This window comes from Somniosus microcephalus, chromosome 25 (assembly GCF_052327205.1).
Source record: "Somniosus microcephalus isolate GS21.2 chromosome 25, FLI_Smic_1.0, whole genome shotgun sequence".
Taxonomy (NCBI): Eukaryota; Metazoa; Chordata; class Chondrichthyes; order Squaliformes; family Somniosidae; genus Somniosus; species Somniosus microcephalus.
In genome coordinates, this window is record NC_141011.1 from 26,414,192 (window position 1) to 26,433,372 (window position 19,181).

Sequence of the window (19,181 nt, forward strand, 5' to 3'; positions counted from 1 at the left end):
GTTTCAGCACAATAATACAAACAGCTGTTTGAGGTTTTTTTAAAGTACTTTTCTTTTTAATAAAAGGGGAAGCCAGATGAGGTATTTAAAGGTATTTATACATGATGCTTGTGGTTCCTCAGTTGGGTTAATCTCGTTTGTTCCATTTTAGATGTAGAGATGATGTTTCCACTTGTGGGTGGGGGGGGGGTCCATAACTAGGGGCCATAAATAAAAGGTAGTCACTAATAAATCCAGTAAAGAATTCAGGAGAAACTTCTTTACTCAGTGGTGAGAATGTGGAACTTGCTACCACATGGGGTGATTGAAGCGCTTAGTATAGATGCATTTAAGCAGAAGCTAGATAAGTAGGGAGAAAGGAATAGAGGGATATGTTGAGGTGGGAGGAGGCGCGTGTGGAGCATAAACACTGGCATGAACCCATTGGGCCGAATGGCCTGTTTCTGTGCTGTAAAATTCTAGGTAATTGTATGTCATTGACGGGGTGGTAGCAAATTGCATCTAGACACTTCCAAATGAGCACCAATAGCAGCTTGGATTTATATAGCACCTTTAACGTAAAAAGACGTCCCAAGGCACTTTACAAAGGTGTAACCAGACAAAAATGGACAGCGAGAGAAAGGAGCAGACGTTAGTAGGGGTGACAAAACGCTTGCTCTAAGAAGTGGATTTTAAGGTGGGCCTTAAAGGAGCAGGGGAAGGGTGTAGAGAGGGAATTCTAGTGCATAGGGCCTAGAAGGCTGAAGGTGCGGCCTCGATTCTGGGTGAAAGGAGGGGGTAAGTACAAGAGGCTAGAGTCCGAAGAATGGAGAGTTCAGGGAGGAGGGTTGCAGGGCTGGAGGAAATTAAAAAATATAAAGTACAGCAAGACCTTGAAGGATTTTATACATGAGGATGAGAATTTTAAATTGGAAATGTTGGGGGACTGGGAGCCAATGTCAGTCATCAAGGACTGGGGTAAATTTTGACAGGGATGTAGTAGGGAATTTAGACGGAATAGGATATGGGAGCAGAGTTTTGGATGAGCTGAAATTTACAGAAGTGGCGAATGGGAGGCTGGTCAGGAACGTGTTGGAATATTTAAGCCTTGTGGTGACAAAGACGTGGATGATGGTTTCAGGGGCAGATGGGCTGATTTAGGGGTGGAGGCTGGCAATTATGAACTTGTAGGTAGGTGGCCTTTTGTGATGGAGAGTTTATGGGGTAGGAAGCTCCGCTTGGGGTCAAATAGGATGGCGAGATTGCAAAAGGTCTGTTTCAGCTTGAGACAATGGCTGGGGAGGGGGGCGGAATCCGTGGTGAGAGTACAGGAAACCCTCTTTTATCCGGCACCGATGGGACCGGCGTGGTGCCGGTTGATCAAAAAGTCCAGATTACAGAGAGGTATACTTACTAAGATACGAGAGCCCCGTACACGGCCACAGATCCAGGAGTCCCTGTTGCACGGCCACAGATCCAGGAACCCCGGTTACACGGCCACTAATATATAGTAAAACTTACCTGAACCTACTCCTGAATTTTGCCGGTTAAGAGAGTTTCCTGTAGATTGCAACAGGGTCTGAAGACCATAGCTTCAGTGTTTTAACTGGAGGAATTCGTGGCTCATCCGAGACTGGATATGGGACAAATAGTCTGACAACACAGGCAGTGGATGGTTTGAGAGAGGTGGTGGGGAGGGAGAGTTGGGTTTTGTCGGTGTACAAGTGGAAGCTGACCCCAAGTCCCTGGATAATGTCACCAAAGGGCTGTTTGTAGATGAGGACGAGTAGGAGGCCAAGGTCAAATCCTCATTTGGGGGGGCGGGGGTAGTAATGTGATGGGAAGAGAAGCCACTGCTGAAGACGCTTTAGCTATGATCGGATAGATCAGAGTGGAGCCAAATGAGGGCAATCCCACTGATCTGGACAACATAGTAAAGGCAAAAGCAAAATATTGCAGATGCTAGAAATCTGAAATAAAAACAGAAAATGCTGATAACACTCAGCAGGTCAGGCAGCATCTGTGGAGAGAGAAATGGAGTTAACGGTTCAGGTTGATGACCTTTCATCAGAACGGGAAGAAGTGAGAGATTTCAGAGTTTTAAGCAAGTGCAGAGCCGGGGGAGAATAGTGGGGTGAGGGAGGGGGCAGGGAGAGGAAAGAACTAAGAACAGAGTAATGGTGTTGGAGGAGTATGGTGTGGTTGACTGACAGAGGCTGCAGCAAGGTCAGGCAGGATGAGGGGGGCGGGGGGTAGTGCATCACAGTCATAGTCACAGAGGATGTAATTTGTGACTTTGATTGGGGCTGTTTCAGTGCTGTGGCAGAGACCAAAACCTGATTGGAGAGATTCAAATGTGGAGTTGTAAGAAAGATGGCCATGAATTTGGGAGATGACTGCTTGTTCAAGATCTTTGGAGCGGAAAGGGAGGTTGGAGATGGGGTAGTAGTTTGCAATGACAGAAGGGTTGAGTTTTTTTTTTAAGGAGGGGTTGTGACAGTGGCTTTGAAAGTGAGAAACAGTACATTAGGAGAGAGAACTATTTATAATATCAGCTAACATTGGGGCCAGGAAGGGAAGTTGGGTGGTCAACAGTTTAGTGCGACTGGAGTCAAGGAAGCAGGACGTGGATCTCTGACAAGATGAGCTCGGAGAGGGCATGTGGGTAGATGGGAGAAAAACTGGAGAAAGTCACCAGTTCAGTTGCAGACATGTTGGCACGTGTGAATCGAGTGGAAGCAAGTAGCTTACCTGCCACTTCAGCCTGAGAATGTTGCAGTGGATCTAGACAAGTGGGTAAAATTAATTTGGGGGAAGAAAGACAGTGTAGCCGAAGGCAAGGGATTGGTTTTAGAAATTGTAATGTGTATTTTCTAAAGTAGGTTTTAATATCTACCTTTCCCACCTGCCAGAAGTGCTACAAGTGAATACAAGGAAAGGGTGGGGAACCGAGATTAGATCAGGTGGCTTCAGTTGAAGAGTTAACACTTGCACAGGCATGATAGGCCAAATAGCCTATTGTGCATGGGCTGTAAGCTCCGTGATTGTATAAGTTTTCATCTATCTGTCCATTAAATACATGCTTATTACCCCATCGATGCACAATGTAGTTTTCATTACATTTTTGAGCAACTTTGATTAGTAGCTTTCACGCCTGAAGTTCTGGGTTAAAATAGTTTCAAATAATCGGTGCCTCAACAGACAGTACCTGTGTCTGCACAGACTCATTTAGCTGCTCCAGTACAATTACAGGTACATCAATTGTTGGCCACAGTGAGTACAGGCATACTAAGTGACTTTCTGTTAACAGGATCAGGAACACGTGCTAATATCTTCCTGGTCTCCCACCAGCTAATCCATAATGTTAACCTGCCACTTCAATAAGTTTCAGGTACTGTACTTTGTTAAATTTTCACACAACCTCATGATTGGCTCCCTGTATTTTGAATAAAGAAAAAAGATCTTGCATTTATGTGGCACTCCTCACATCCTCAGAATGCCCCGAAGTGCTTTACAGCCAATAAATTGTTTTTGAAATGTACAGTAGTTGGAGTTTTGTAGGCAAGTGCTTCAGCAATGCATCACATGGCATCTGCACTTCTATTGCTAAACAGTGATTGATTTTATTTTTAAGTTTTTGAATTTTGTTCCAAATGTGTTATTGGTTTCACTGCTTTGGATAATGTGCAAGTTTCTATATTCCACTTTTGTGTCCTGGCCAATATTTATCCTTCAATCAATATAACAAAAACAGATTATCTGGTCATTATCACAGTGCTGTGTGTGGGAGCTTGCTGTGCACAAATTGGCTGCCGCGTTTCCCACATTACAACAGTGACCACGCTCCAAAAGTACTTCATTGGCTGTAAAGTGCTTTGAGACGTCCGGTGGTCGTGAAAGGTGCTATATAAATACAAGTCTTTCTTTCTTTAGGGCCGAATGGCCTACTCCTGCTTCTATTTCTTATGCAAGTGCTGTCACTTATTTAATATGTTTGTATCCGTGTACTACCTGGGAAAATTTGCACCAATCTTGTGTAGAAGTGTTTTGGGTTGACGCTTGTATGATGCTATTAATTCATCGCCTCAAATTACTCCCACCACCAGTGACAGACTTGTAACCAATACTTCACCAGAGTGTTGTATAGTTCAAAATGCTCTCTGGGGACACAACCCAAACTGGGAAGGATAAAATCTATAATTGTACTCCAGGGTGTTCTGAGCTTAATTGGACATAACAGAAATTTCTCGCATTAGTCATTACACCTTACTAAAATCCTAGTTACAATCTTGTAAGCCGTTTTACAAATCACCTGTAGAATGCAAGTCCAGTGAAGTAATACTGACTAAAGGATTAGTGAGACTACACACACAGTGTCGTACCCAGTTGTCGTCACTCTACCGTGATTTCAGAGATGACAAAGATGATTAATTCAGCATCCTCCATACATAAGTTATTGAGCCTAACTTGATTGGTTCTGAGTACCATTTTCATCACCGTCTGGACAGTAATCTGATGAAGCGGATCAACCGCCCATTATAGAACCAACTGATTCTCATTCCAGATTACAGCCCAGGCAATCAAGATAAAAATCTACCTCCATTTGTTTTAGTACAGGTAAAATGAAGTCAGATGGGTGTTGTCACAAATAGTCTCTTACTACCACATCCTATGAAGCTCAAGCACTGGCACAATAGTTTACTTCTCCCCAACTAATAAAATCTTATGTTCTCTGCTCCTCTAATCTCCTTTCCAAATGTTAGATTGGATCCCTTTTTCAACCTTGTACATTGTTATAAATGGTCCATCACAGTTTGTATGTTTATCAGGCATTATTGTCTAGATTTAGCTTTGGTGGTCAACATTTGGTTCCTGTTCCAAGGCTCCTCATTCTTGAATTCTGAACTAATTTGCTAGGCTGCTATGGTATGTGGAGGATTCTAAATGAAGGTGATAATTACCTCCATGTGGGGGGCTTCATTCTTTGACTGACCTGTATCCTTCCTCGTTTTTCATTCTCTCCCACCCCCACTCCGCCCCCCCAAAAAACAGTCCAACTATACCTTCAGGTTTTATAGTTTAGAAGGAAGAGTATAAGAGTATTGGTTTGAGGTAATAAAGATGGACCTGAATGAGCAAGCTTCATTCATATTTTGTTAGTTGAGGAGGATGATGGAACCGCTGAATGCCACTGTCTATTGCTCCGTATAATGGGTTATTAGAATTTTGTATTTTATTAATGTCTTTGTGGAACAGATTGCTATCCCATTACTTTACAAGCCTACATTTGGTGCTCTTTCCACAGATACAACCATGTAAATTTAGCATAAAGATGGCACAAAGATTCTCCTTGAGGAGGTGTTCTTGGGACTGCTGGGTGCCAGGGTTTAGGTCTGACGGCAGGAGGGTTACTCTTCAGTACAGACCCGCAGTGCAATTTCTACATTGGAAGCCTGCACAGACCATCTTCTAGTATCGGCGGGGGTCCTGGTGAGAGTGGCAATAGCAAATGGGTTTGTGACTTTGAAGTAGCTCATGCATATGCTGTTCTGAATCTGCTCCGAAGCAGCAAGGGAACTGGCACATATTACAGAACGACTTCCCCGCAAGTGTTTCTGTAATATAATTGGATATTGTACTCTCCCACTGACAGAGAGGGAAGTCAGTTTGTTACCCACCTGAATAAATGTTGTCATGGCCTGTATTCCGACTGTATATTAAAAGTACACCGTCTTGCAGTACTCCTGACCAACCGCAATTACCCATTACAGTCCTGAAGAGAGACTCGGAGGAACTAGGATTTCTCCTTCCAGGGAGCATACCATTCCTGTGGCAACTCTTGCATTCTGGGCAGAGTTTACAAGAACATTTGGAGTGCACTGGGGAGGGACTTGTGTTAATCTGTCAACTTCTTGGTGCAACTGATTGACCAGCTCCACATAGTTTGAACGTGCAGGAGCGAGTCTTGAAAGGGCACTCAACAGAGGGAGATACTCCTCTCCCATTTCCCCTCCCTCAGTGCTGTTATAAAATGATTTGTCCGAGTTGGTAAGTGGATTGACGTCTTTGTGCAGAAAAAGAAAAGGCTAATTAAGTACCTGTGAGCACAAGTGCGAAGTGCTGTTTCTAATGGAAACCTGTGGCGAGAATATAAAATTAATTGGAATGGATTTCAGAATTGAGCCGCAGTAAATAACAAATGAAGATTCACAGCCCTAAATGGGTGCTAGATGTTCACACATTAACTTTGTAGAATGTATAGTTACATCGTTTCGTTCACCATTCAGCGAGTGGATTTTAACAAGTTTTGTTTCTTTATCGCACAGATGATACTTTGAGATCTTGCCCATTATCCACATTACAGCCTTTTCTCGTCACAGGTTGTACTCAGTTGGACAGCTCCTTTTCTCTAATCACTGATGACTTTTGTGGGAGGGGAGGATTGGATTTGGTTTATAGTTTGACTGACTCATTCTACTGAAGCACCTGCACTGCGCTTTCTTTCCTCGTGCTTGTAATATTTTAAATTCAGTATCGAGTATATTTTTTCTATAGCTGCTCAATCTTATGTTTTCATCAGGAGCTTTTGTGTCACTTTAAACCTGCCAGAAATCTCCTCTGCCAAATTACTGGTGTGAAATGCAGAATTTTGTTCTTCATTATAGATTATGCTTAGACCATATATACTTCAGCAGTGATCATTATATTTATTTCAAGGTAAACATAGTAAACTTGGTTGTCAGCTGCAGACTGCTGTCAATTCAGGATAAATGAGCAGAAGGGTTGGTGGTTCCGTGTATCCTGAGCTGTGTCAGTACTCCATTTGAGCTCTCGGTGCAGCCTCCCTTCCATGTTTGGATTACAGCGACTTCCCTGCTGCACTTGGTTCTAATGTGGGCACCTGGTGTAGACATTGGTGAGTGGCTTACTCATTGCATAGCAGGTACATAACGGCATATAGCAGCCAGCAGCAGGGCTCCTGCTGTATTTAGGAGAGGCGGGAAGCATGATTGCCCATCACGGAGGCACGTTGCACATGCTGATTCAGAGGAGCACGCTGCTGTCATATTTATCATGCTACAGAGTTACATGCGTTGCCAATTGGAGCACTCAAAACCTTCACATTTATTAACCAGCGAGTTACACGTACAGATAGGAATGTAGTTTGTTGCACTTTTGATCTATTATATTTTAATTTACATGGACTTCAACTTTTGAACTGTACTTATTTGAGGGGCTGATGGGATTTTTCTCCTCCGCGCCCCCCCCCCCCTCAATTTCTTTTCCTTTTCCTCCTCCTCCTCTTGAAGGTGTTTATCGCCATAGGTGCTGACACCGTCTGCTACCTTGCCTAAGTGGCCACCTTAATGTGTGAGCCAAGACAGTGAGTATCAGTATGTTATTCAACCATGAGGGATATCACTGCTAAGCCTGATCCTGTCCTCACTGCACAGTTTCCAGCAGTAACAGCTGGAATATTGGCTCATTTTTCATGCGTGCGCACACAATTTCTCACAGACACACACCCCGTGACCTTAAAGACATTTAAACTCTCCCAATTGCTACCTGACCTGGGATTGGCTAGCTATAAGGCTTCATGCTACACCTAACGATAGGTTTACCCACAAGGCCATCAGAAGAGGACATTCAATTTTCCATTTTGAAATAACCCGTTAAAATTTAATGAACTAGTTAACTTCCCTTAATGCACGTTTCAGTATTGCCATTTGTGAAAGGGGAGTAGCTGCCAAAAAATGGGGGTGGACAGAATCACTTGGGAAGGTTATAACTGCTTGTAAAAAAAAAAGTCCTCTGATGGCCTAGTGGGTAAACATTTTTAGGTATAGCATGAAGCCTTATACAGGAAACTTTCTGGTATCCGGCACTGACGGGACCGAGCTGTTGCCGTCCCATCAAAACTGCCGGACAAACCAGCGCTAATGTTAAACCCCGTATCTAGCAACAAACCCTGTTGCTTAGCAACAGCTTCTAAACAGTCGGCTGTAGCTTGCAAGCGTCTCTGTAGCTAAGCAACAGCTTCAGCTAGACCTTGCAGAGCCTGACTGGTGGGGGGGGGAAAACTTACTGAACCGACTCCTGAATTTTGCCGGTGGATTGAGCATTCCGGACAGTTAATCTCCGGATAAACGAAAGTTTCCTGTAGCTAAAGTGTAAACTGTGACCTTATATACTTGCCAAATGTGATCCTTTAGTTGGTACCTATAAAAATCTATTCCAGTGTGAAAAGTGCTTAGTTGCTAGGAAGGCAAACTTGTACAGTATATCTACTTTAAAAATTCTGTCTTTGGGAACCATACAAGACAAGATTTTTAAAATTCATTTTGACTTGCCAATGCTACGGTAGAATTTGGGGCAGTTTTCTGTTTAATGGGCAACTGCAACAATTTGCATTTATATAGCGCCTTTAACATAGTGAAACGTCCCAAGGCGCTTCACAGGAGCGTTATCAAACGGAATTTGACCCCAAACCTCAAGGAGATAGTAGGACAGCTGACCAAAGACTTGGTCAAAGAGGTAGGTTTTAAGGAGTGCCTTAAAGGAGGAGAGAGAGGCGGAGCGGTTTAGGAAGGGAATTCTAGACCTTGGTACCTAGGCAGCTGAAGGCACGGCCACCAATGGTGGAGCGATTAAAATCGGGGGCTCCTTGAACTTACTACAAATTAAATGATACGTGGGCCATTTTCATGCCTCACTAAAACACTTCTGCTGAGCAGCAATCTGCCTGTAGTCTGCTGTGTTTTATTTGATTTGTTCATGGGATGTGGGTGACGCTGGACTGCATTTATTGCCCAACACTACTTGTCGCGAGAAGCTGGTGGTCCTTCCAGCGACTTTTTTTCTTGAACAACTGAGTGGCTTGTCACAGCCACTTCAGTGGGCATCAAGAGTTAATCACATGGTGTGGGACTGGAGTCATGTGTGTAGGCTAGACTGTCTATGGGTGGCGGGTTCCCTTCTGGGATAAAAGCAAGTGAGCCAGTTGGGTTTTCACGGCAGCTTTCATGGCCATTTTCTTTCCTGGTGCCAGCCACAAATGACCAGATTCATGAATTTAATTCCACATTTTTGCAATGCCAGCATTTGAACTTGTACATCTTAGGTTGTTAGCATAGTACAATAACCACTATAACAACAAAAAATGCTGGAAAAACTCAGCAGGCCAGGCAACATCCGTGGAGAGACAATAGAGTCAACGTTTCAGGTGAACCCTTTGTCAAGACAGTCTTGACAAAGGGTTTTCACCTGAAACGTTGACTCTGGTTTTCTCTCCACGGATGTTGCCTGGCCTGCTGAGTTTTTCCAGCATTTTCTGTTGTTATTTCGGATTTCCAGCATCTGCAGTATTTTGCTATCGTACAATAACCACTACACTACCATACCTTAGCCACAAGGAGTTTTATCAAATAAAAATATCTTACTAGCTTTTCAGATCATTTTAAAATCAACAGGCTAGAAGGATTGTGCTTGAGAGCACCGATTTTATATAGGGTGTGTTGTTTGTCTCTAATTACCAAGCTGTTTCTTGGTAATCTACAGGCTGTTGCATTATTAGGTCTATTGTTTGCCAAAACCTGCGCATTCCTGTTTTTCAAGATCACCAGCTTAATGATATATAAAGAAATCTCAAAATAATGTGCTTCTAAAGCAAAATGCCATTTCTGTTTGAGAATATGCAGAGGGATGAAAGTTGTTCCTGTCTGCAAGGGTCCCATGTGAACTGAGATTGGGAATTCTCAACCCTGTTCTTAGCGGGCATCAGCCCACAGCACAAAATGACCCCTAATTTGGCACTAAATTGGTAATCTCACTCGTCAATAAGCGATTGGGGCGCAATATATTGAACGTTAATCTGTATCTAACTGAAAAATACATTGCTGAGTTTATCTATACAAATACAACAGTGAGTGGCTTGCAGACTGAACAAGGCAACCAGTAGCATTTACTCATGTGGTAATTCAATTACACATGCAGTCCCCCACTTGTGATCTAATTATCTTTCATGGCCAAGAAGAGGTCTGCAACTTGTGAACGCATTAAACATTTAGTTGAGGACAGGATCTGCAAATCATCGTGTGTTAATAAATGCACAACTAGAACATGGATAAAAAAATTGGCTTTCACAAATTTCGATCTTTTTAAGTATAATTTCTAAATTTAAAAAAAACACACGTTTTTATTTCTTTCCTTCCTTTTCGACCAGTTTTCACCCCTCGCCCACCCTGAAGGCATTTACTCCTCGCCGATACTCCAGTACCTTCCCCAAGTGGCTGTTCTTTGTGAACAAACCTAGACCGTGAACGATGTTCGACAGTGGGGAGCTACACAGCCGTGCTCGATCCTGTCCGACCCAACACCCGAGTGCACCTTTTTCAGCAGGGATAATGATCAGGAGTGGAAACCTCTGCTGGTTTTTATTCTCTTTCCTCCCCTCCCCCAGCCCAATATTCCAAGGCTACCTGTAGTACCAGTGCTGGGCTGGCCAAGGCTACCTGTAGTACCAGTGCTGGGCTGGCCAAGGCTACCTGTAGTACCAGTGCTGGGCTGGCCAAGGCTACCTGTAGTACCAGTGCTGGGCTGGCCAAGGCTACCTGTAGTACCAGTGCTGGGCTGGCCAAGGCTACCTGTAGTACCAGTGCTGGGCTGGCCAAGGCTACCTGTAGTACCAGTGCTGGGCTGGCCAAGGCTACCTGTAGTACCAGTGCTGGGCTGGCCAAGGCTACCTGTAGTACCAGTGCTGGGCTGGCCAAGGCTACCTGTAGTACCAGTGCTGGGCTGGCCAAGGCTACCTGTAGTACCAGTGCTGGGCTGGCCAAGGCTACCTGTAGTACCAGTGCTGGGCTGGCCAAGGCTACCTGTAGTACCAGTGCTGGGCTGGCCAAGGCTACCTGTAGTACCAGTGCTGGGCTCAGCTCCGCACAATCCAGGGTTCAAACATGGGATCTTTGGGTCAGTATGGCTCAGTACTATAATGTTTACTTTTTGATACTGAGATTTCATTTAAATCTTGTTTTTAGGGTTTGAATGATGATGGCTCTGTGCTTATTGACCCATTACAATATGAATGAAAATGCTAGCAAATAGACGGATCACAAGCAACGTTCCCCCCTAATTTTTTTTGGGTGCGCGGCCCCTTTAAGGGGCTGCGCAGCCCATTCGCAGTTTTGGAGAGGCCGGTCCCGGACTGCTCGGGACCGGCAGACAGCCACGCAGCTTAGAGCGACATTGATCACAAGTGAATTGCTCCAGTTGATAGTACTTTTGCATTATCAATCTGGCTCATCATACTTTTCAGACAGAAATTATTCAAAGCATTCTCTCCTTGGAGTGGTACTCTGCTATGATCAGTCCTGCAGACTCATTTAATAATTCACTTCTTCATCTTTCCTACTGTTTTCAACCCTGGTGGTGTGCAGCACTGTTGTGTTCAGAAGGATGTTTGAGGTTTAAAGAGATATTTGCAGTACGTGGTGGAGATACTGACGCTGGGTGGAGCAGGCTTGATGGTCTGGATAGCCTTTTTTGCTCCATACTTAGTCCTTTTGTACTATAAGCTTGCCCCTTTCAATCTCAGGCCAGTAACTCTCACAAAATACACTTAAGGCCTGATATTAACTGTGGAATTCCCACGTGGAAATGAGGCCCGGGTTTTGAAATTGCACAGGCCTCCCACCAATGATATCACTGGGGCCTCCTGCCCGCCCGATTCACGCCCACTGCAGTTACAGGATTTTAGTGTGTGCTGTGTTTTATCTACATGTAGTGTCTGCTCAAACTGCTTCCCTGCATAACACAAAGTGAGTAGTTTGATGTGTATCTCTCAGTTCTTTGGGGAAGTATGCTTGTTTTTACATGAGTCATTTTAAATGTTTAAGCTAAATTACAGTGGAAGCTATTTTTTATTTCTCCATTCCCTGATCTAAATAGAATGGAGCATTCCTCTGAATGTTTGGATTTTGTTATCAGTATTGGCAGTGGTATGAAGGTGAATTTCTGTGGGCTTCTCCTGCTCATCCACATCCAAACCTCAGAAACCCCACAGAAATTCACCCCCAGAATCTCGTGGAAATGCTGCCTTATCTGTAACTATTTATGCACGTTACACTAACTTAAATCTTTGGTACCATACCCGAGTGGCCATTCTTCACGTCCAAGTCTAGGCAATGAGTGTCAGTAGACTGTTGATCACAGAAATGGGAGCTAGTCAAATCTTGTCCTCACCTGACGTTCACACACCCACACTTTCCAGCCAGATCTCTGAATAGTGCTGTGGAATAGGAAACCCAGCCGTACTGTTTCTCCTGCTTCCTGGCCCATTGGCACCAGGACCAACTATAGTGCATTCACTGCTGCCCAGTTGATTTTGGCTATTGGAGCACAGGCCTGTGAACTACCTAGTCTACATGGTTAAAGAAGTGCATTTTCCATTTACTGACCTAATGTGTAGTTTAATTTTGTCTTGGATATTCCAGATTATATGTTTGCCCTCCCTAATTTATTTGAAGTGTTGATTGCTGCAGCAGCCAGTCTGAAAGAAAGAGACTTGTATTTCTATAGCACCTTTCACGACCAGCGGACATCAAAGTACTTTACAGCCAATGAAGTACTTTTGAAGTGTAGTCACTGTTGCAATGTAGGAAATGCGGCAGCCAATTTACGCACAGCAAGATCCCACAAACAAAAATGTGATAATGACCAGATAATCTCTTTTTTTGTTATGTTGATTGAGGGATAAATATTGGCCAGGACACCGGGGATAACTCCCGGGGGCCGCACCGGGGATAACTCCCGGGGGCCGCACCGGGGATAACTCCCGGGGGCCGCACCGGGGATAACTCCCGGGGGCCGCACCGGGGATAACATTATGTGTATAATTGGGCTTTGCAGACAGGAGGACACTTATTTCAAGTGTTTCTGGTATTAGGAGATACACTAAAGCAGTACAATATAGCTCACAAAGTGAGCCGCCGGGACTCCACTTTGCCACCTCCATGCCAAGGTACAGCAGCAGTTCCATAAGTGACAGACATTTATGGAAAACTGGAATTCTGCAGATGTCCTGACTGCCTGATGCAACCTGAGCTATTCCCTCCAATTACTGCAAGAAATTGAGTTCTTTATTTTCTCTACTAACTTAAATGGGTGAATTCTTTAATCCTTTTGGTTTCCTTGCCAAAACAGATGCATTAGGAATCATTTTCAAAGTGACTAACAAAATATTTAATTCGATTTCATCAAATTTGATGTGAGACTTTTGAAACCTTCACCATGGTCGCATTTTTTTTCAGTACTGTAATGTGAAATTTTCCCATTCCTATTTGTTCATCATCCACAAAATGGGATGAAGGTCATCTTCCTGTTGGGGAAAGATAGGGGGAGAGAGAGAATCATTTAGGCAATTATCCCTTTAAGAATAGTGCACGTTGAATGTTCCCTTCCATCGTATAAGAGGCCACCACTGTGGTTCTTTTCTAGCTCTTGATGCCAGCATGTTCCTTTGTTGTCTCTCATCCGAGAGTTGTGGCTGCAGGCTGGCTCCTGATCATAAAACCATTTGACTGTCACAGATCCTTGCCACCCTCCCACTCTTCTGATGATGTTAAATTTCCGACAACAAAGAATGCCTTTCTGCAAGTGCAAAATTTGTAAAGCACTATGTTTTATTTCTATGTCTGTACATTTCGTTCTTTCGACATTTTGTATTTTGAAAGTAATCTCCACAAGCATGCAGGGAGGGGTGAGAGGGAAGATTCCACTCCTTTTCCTCTTTTCCCAATTGTCACAATTAACAGAACTAATTTGTAGTATTGTATATGCTGCAGGCTTATTTTTTTTAAACAATGAAAATAGTTATCTCCATTACAGTATGAAATTGTAGCTGATAAGGCTACGGTGTTTATCTTCCATGAGGCCACGTTTTTTTAAGAAAAAGACATGTCTGCATTGGCAATAGAGCACCAATGCTGAAGCATTTACTACAGTACTGTCACTAGTTAAGTGAATTAATACCATTATACTTCTCCATTTTAGTGTCCGCTGTGGCTCAGTAGGTAGTACGCTCGCCTCCAAGTCGGAAGGTTGTGGGTTCAAGTCCCACTCCAGGGATTTGAGCACGAAATCTAGGCTGGCATTCCACTGTAGTGCTGAGGGAGTGCTGCACTGTCGGATGAGACGTTAAACCGAGGCCCCGTCTGCTCTCTCAGGTGGACGTAAAAGATCCCATGGCACTATTTCGAAGAAGAGCAGGGGAGTTATCCCCGATGTCCTGGTCAATATTTATCAACATAACATAAAAACAGATTATCTGGTCATTATCACATTGCTGTTTGTGGGAGCTTGCTGTGTGCAAATTGACTGCCGCATTTCCCACATTACAACAGTGACTACACTCCAAAAGTGCTTCAATGGCTGTAAAGTGCTTTGAGACGTCTGGTGGTCATGAAAGGTGCTATATAAATGCAAGTCTTTCTTTCTTTTCATTTTACCCAATCTTCTCCTCTTAGGCAGTCCCTCGGGAACCAAGGATGACTTGCTTCCACATTAAAAATGAGTTCTCAGGTGACTGATGAGTCCAATGCGGGACCTACAGTCTCTGTCACAGGTGGGGCAGACGGTGGTTGAAGGGGCGGGTGGGTGGGGTGCTTGGGTTGACGTGCGCTGCCTGCACTTGGCTTCCGCTTACTCCCGGCGAAGAGACTCGGGGTGTTCGGCGCCTTCCCGGATGCTTCTCCTTGACTTTGTGTGGTCTTGGGCCAGGGATTCCCAGGTGTCGGTGGGGATGTTACACTTTTTCAAGGAGGCTTTGAGGGTGTCCTTGAAGCATTTCCTCTGCCCACCTGGGGCTCTCTTGCCGTGTCGGAGCTCCGAGTAGAGCGCTTGTTTTGGGAGTCTTGTATCGGGCATGCGGACGATGTGACCCGTCCATCGGAGCTGATCGAGCGTGGTCAAAGCTTCGATGCTTCAACTAATGCACTTCTTGTGTGACCCTCTTAATTCATAACCTCATGTTACTCAATCACTAATGACTGACCTATAGCCACCAGCATGTCATCTTGGTATTGTACTCTCCAGACACACTTCAAATTTGGAAGGGCACAATCTATAATTGCACTTATGTATGTTTTTCCACAATTCAAGTAAACCCAACAAAAACTTGTATTTATATAGCGTCTCTAACTAGTAAAAATGTCCCAATGCGCTTCACAGAAGCGTTATCAACAAGATTTGACACTGAAGCACAGAGATATTAGGACAGGTGACCAAAAGTTTGGTCAAAGAGGTAAGTTTTAAAGATATTTCAAATATCCACCTTTACACTTCAGTGAAATGTTAGTGACTTTTCATTTTATTAATCGTGTTCCCAAGTAGTGTCCAGATGAACGTTTTAGTTGCTATTTTGAGGAAAATCGATACTATTTTAGTGGAAGTCCGACGAGCTGGAGTTGCTGATTTAAGATTAGCTCGTCGTGCTACACATGCGCTGTCCCACAGAGGAATGCTTTTTCTCTGTTTTCACCATGTTGTTTGCACAACGCCTGCTGTTTGTAAAGTGCACGGTGTTTAGAACAGCTTTTGTGCATGCTACCTCGAGAGAAAGGAGACCGTATAGATTCAACCACAGAGGATGGTGAATATATGGAATATGGAGCAGACTGCCCGAGGAGGTAGATGCTGTCCTCCAATTCAAGAGGGAATTGTATAGATGGTTGGCAGAGTATGAGAGAATGATGTATGTTTTTTTAAATAATTAGATTCAGTGATCTCATCCAGTCCTTTAAATTCCTGTTCCTATTAAGTGACCATTTATAAAAAATTAAAAAAAAAATCAGCTATTTTTGTGCATGTTTGTCACTTCATTGGTTGTTTGGCCACCTTTTTGACTGGCCACATTTACAACTAATCTTTTAAAAGCAAGTTCAAAATTGGCTGTAGCAATGTTTTTATGCTGCGTCTCCCGACGACTAGGGTCAGTGGTTTCATAATGGACTGCTTCTTAGATAGCTGAATGGGTAAAGGCGCTGCACAGTGTAGTACGAAACATATTGGACACGAGGTCCTCGATCAATCTCTACTCTGTGCTGAGTTAGCTAATCCCGATTTAGTGCCACTGGCTGGAAAGTGCATGTTAAGTGAGAATAGGATTGGACTAGTTTGTGATGCCTTTGAAGTCAAATACCCTGCTAACACTGTCACATTAAGCTCAAGTAAAGAATGACCACTTGGACAAGGTATTGCAGGGTTACTGGCCCTGTGAAGTCATACTGCAGCAAGGAGTCATTGTGTTGAGAGAAAGGAAGAAAATGGGCACAAAAAGAAGTAATGGAAGTGAAAATACGAGTGATTTGGTAGAGTTGTAATTGGTTGATCACAATTGGTGAAATTCTGACACCAGTTTCTTTCTAAATCCATGAATATCTCAGCATTTTGGGAGCTGAAGGTTTTCACGCCTTTGAAAATAAATAAGTCTTAGATTCTGATTATCAGTATGGTGGGACAGTTCATACTGGTTCGACAAGTTTGTTCTGCAAATATAATGTTGTAGAATACAGTTTGAGATGCCGAGGTAAGAAACAAATTCACTCGATAGCATAAAAGGCTCTTCACAAAGCTTTAGATCTGAATACTGCCCCAGCCCCAGTACTGCTACTCAAAACTCGTGGAGGCTGCCGTGTTGGCAGGTACTTAACACTAACCCCATTCATCATTTTGCTAGTGAGTCACATTAAAACTTGCACCATGTTTTTGCAATGTAGTTCCCACAATCAAATTAGCATCCAGAGCATCTGAGTCAGATTGACTCTTTAAAAAAAAAAGGCGGCTGCTGCTGTGTTCTACGTAGTGCATTTTCTTTTTAAGCCAATGTTGCCATAATGAATTCTCTGGCAGCAAAATGCAGGAGTTGGAAAGAAAAAAATATATTCGGTTAAATCCAAGTAAAAGTTGAAAATACTGCAATGCACACACAACCGGCCAGTCGCAGGAAGATGGATTAATGCTTTGAGTGAGTAGGATCTTGGTCAGAACTTGTATGGGTGGGAGGGGAGCCCTTTAGGGCTGATCAAAACTGGGAGAGCAAAGGGTATGGGTCAAGAGCTTAAAGTTTGTTTTGATCTCTGGACAACACTTCCCCCCCCCCCCCCCCTCCTCTCCACCCCCCCTCCTTTGTGCTCACCAATAACTAAATTAAAATGTTGGTGTGAATCAAAGGATGAAAAAAACTTTATATTTGAGGGTTTTTTTTTCATTTTAATAATTGTACTTCCAGGAAGGAAGAGAGCGCGACGGCAAAAATTGGGAAGTGAGGAAGGACTCAAAAGAGGAAAAACCAAAGCTGCTTCCAATATTGTGGCAACACTGGAGAGAGAAAGCAAAGGCGGTGAGTGACATAATGTACAGATTCTGTTTCCCCCCCCCCCAACCCCCCCACATTCTCTCCACTTGAAGATGCTGAATCTTGCTGCATTACTATTGCACAGGTGCCAATACCCATCTGGTACCGTGCCCTACTGGCCATGCTTCATGCATGAGCTTAGTGAGTGTTGACGGGTTCTTTGACCATCGCGGACCTCACAGCTGGCCCCGATTTGGACTTCATTCGCTGTCCTCGTGCACACTTTCCAGCAGGAGATGTAGTAAACAATGAGGCTGGATAGTAACAGACTTCAGGAGAACATAGACAGACTGGTGAAATGGGTAGACACGTGGCGGATGAAATTTAACACAGAGAAATATGAAGTGATACATTTGGTTTGAAGATTGAGGAGAGGCAATATGAACTAAATGGTACAATTTTAAAGGGGATGCAGGAAAAGAGAGACCTGGGGGGGTGTACGCAAATCTTTGAAGGTGGCAGGACACCTTGGCAGAAAAAAATCAAAGAGCAAGTTATTATCTAAATGGAGAGAAAGTGCTACAGTACAAAGGGATCTGGGGGTCCTGGTGCATGAAACACAAAAAGTTAGTATGCAGGTGCAGCAGGTGATCAGGAAGGCCAATGGAATCTTGGCTTTTATTGCAAGGGGGATAGAGTATAAAAACAGGGAAGTCTTGCTGCAGTTACACAGGGTATTGGTGAGGCCACACCTGGAATACTGCATGCAGTTTTGGTTTCCATATTTAAGAAAAGATATACTTGCTCTCGAGGCGGTTCAGAGAAGGTTCACTCGGTTGATTCCGGAGATGAGGGGGCTGACGTATGAGGAAAGACGGTTGGGCCTCTACTCATTGGAGTTCAGAAGAATGAGAGGTGATCTTCTCGAAACATATAAGATTGTGAGGGGGCTTGATCGGGTGAATGCGGTGAGGGTGTTTCCACTGATGGGTGAGACTAGAACTAGGGGGCATAATCTTAGAATAAGGGGCTGCCCTTTCAAAACTGAGATGAGGAGAAACTTCTTCACTCAGAGGGTAGTAAATCTATGGAATTTGCTACCCCAGAGAGCTGTGGAAGCTGCAACATTAAATAAATTTAAAACGGAGATAGACAGTTTCCTAGCAGATAAGGGAATTAGGGGTTACGGGGAGAGGGCAGGGAAGTGGACGTGAGTCTAGATTCGGATCAGCCATGATCCTATTGAATGGCGGAGCAGGCCCGAGGGGCCGTATGGTCTACTCCTGCTCCTACTTCTTATGTTCTTATGTTACAAGTTGAGAAGAACTTTTAAGAGTGGGAGTGCAGACAAAAGGGCCATAAAAAGGCAAGTAAGATTCTGTGTTTTCTACATAGATGCATTGAATGTAAAAGCAAGGAGTTGATGTTGAATTTGTTTGATTCATTGTTTAGACTATAGTTGGATTATTGCATGCAGTTCCAGGCATCACATTTTAAGAACAGTATTGGAGCCGTGAAAAGGGTATAGCAAAGATTCACTAAAGTGTTGGGTGGGGGAGGATTAAATAGAGGTTTTCAAAGTTATGGAAGGGGTTATGAATGTAAATGGTGAGAAATTGTCTCCACTGGTTGGTGAGATACTGTAGCATTTAAAATGGAATTGGGTAAGTATTTGAAAAAGAAGAATATAAAAGATTATGGGGAAAATGGGATTAGAGTAGACGGTTCCACTGCCACCGGCACGATTGGCTTAATGGCCTCATTCTGTGCTGAAATTTCAATGATTACATCTCATGGTTACAAAATGATTTTGATTCCCAAGACGATAAATTGAAATGCATGTTTTTTGGGG

The 19,181-nt window shown here is 43.6% G+C and overlaps 1 protein-coding gene across 3 annotated transcripts in view; it reads left to right on the forward strand.

Moving 5' to 3' along the window:
* The window catches only part of LOC147100557 (PR domain zinc finger protein 2-like), a 176,181-nt gene that overhangs the window by 138,248 nt on the left and 18,752 nt on the right, over positions 1-19,181 (forward strand). For 2 of the 3 annotated variants that reach the window (XM_085966927.1, XM_085966929.1), the window contains one exon: positions 17,264-17,374. The exons of the other annotated variant lie outside the window; for it this stretch is intronic. In XM_085966927.1, coding sequence (XP_085823053.1) covers positions 17,264-17,374 — 111 coding nt within the window. The remainder of the gene's footprint in view (positions 1-17,263; positions 17,375-19,181) is intronic. 3 annotated transcript variants of the gene reach the window in all.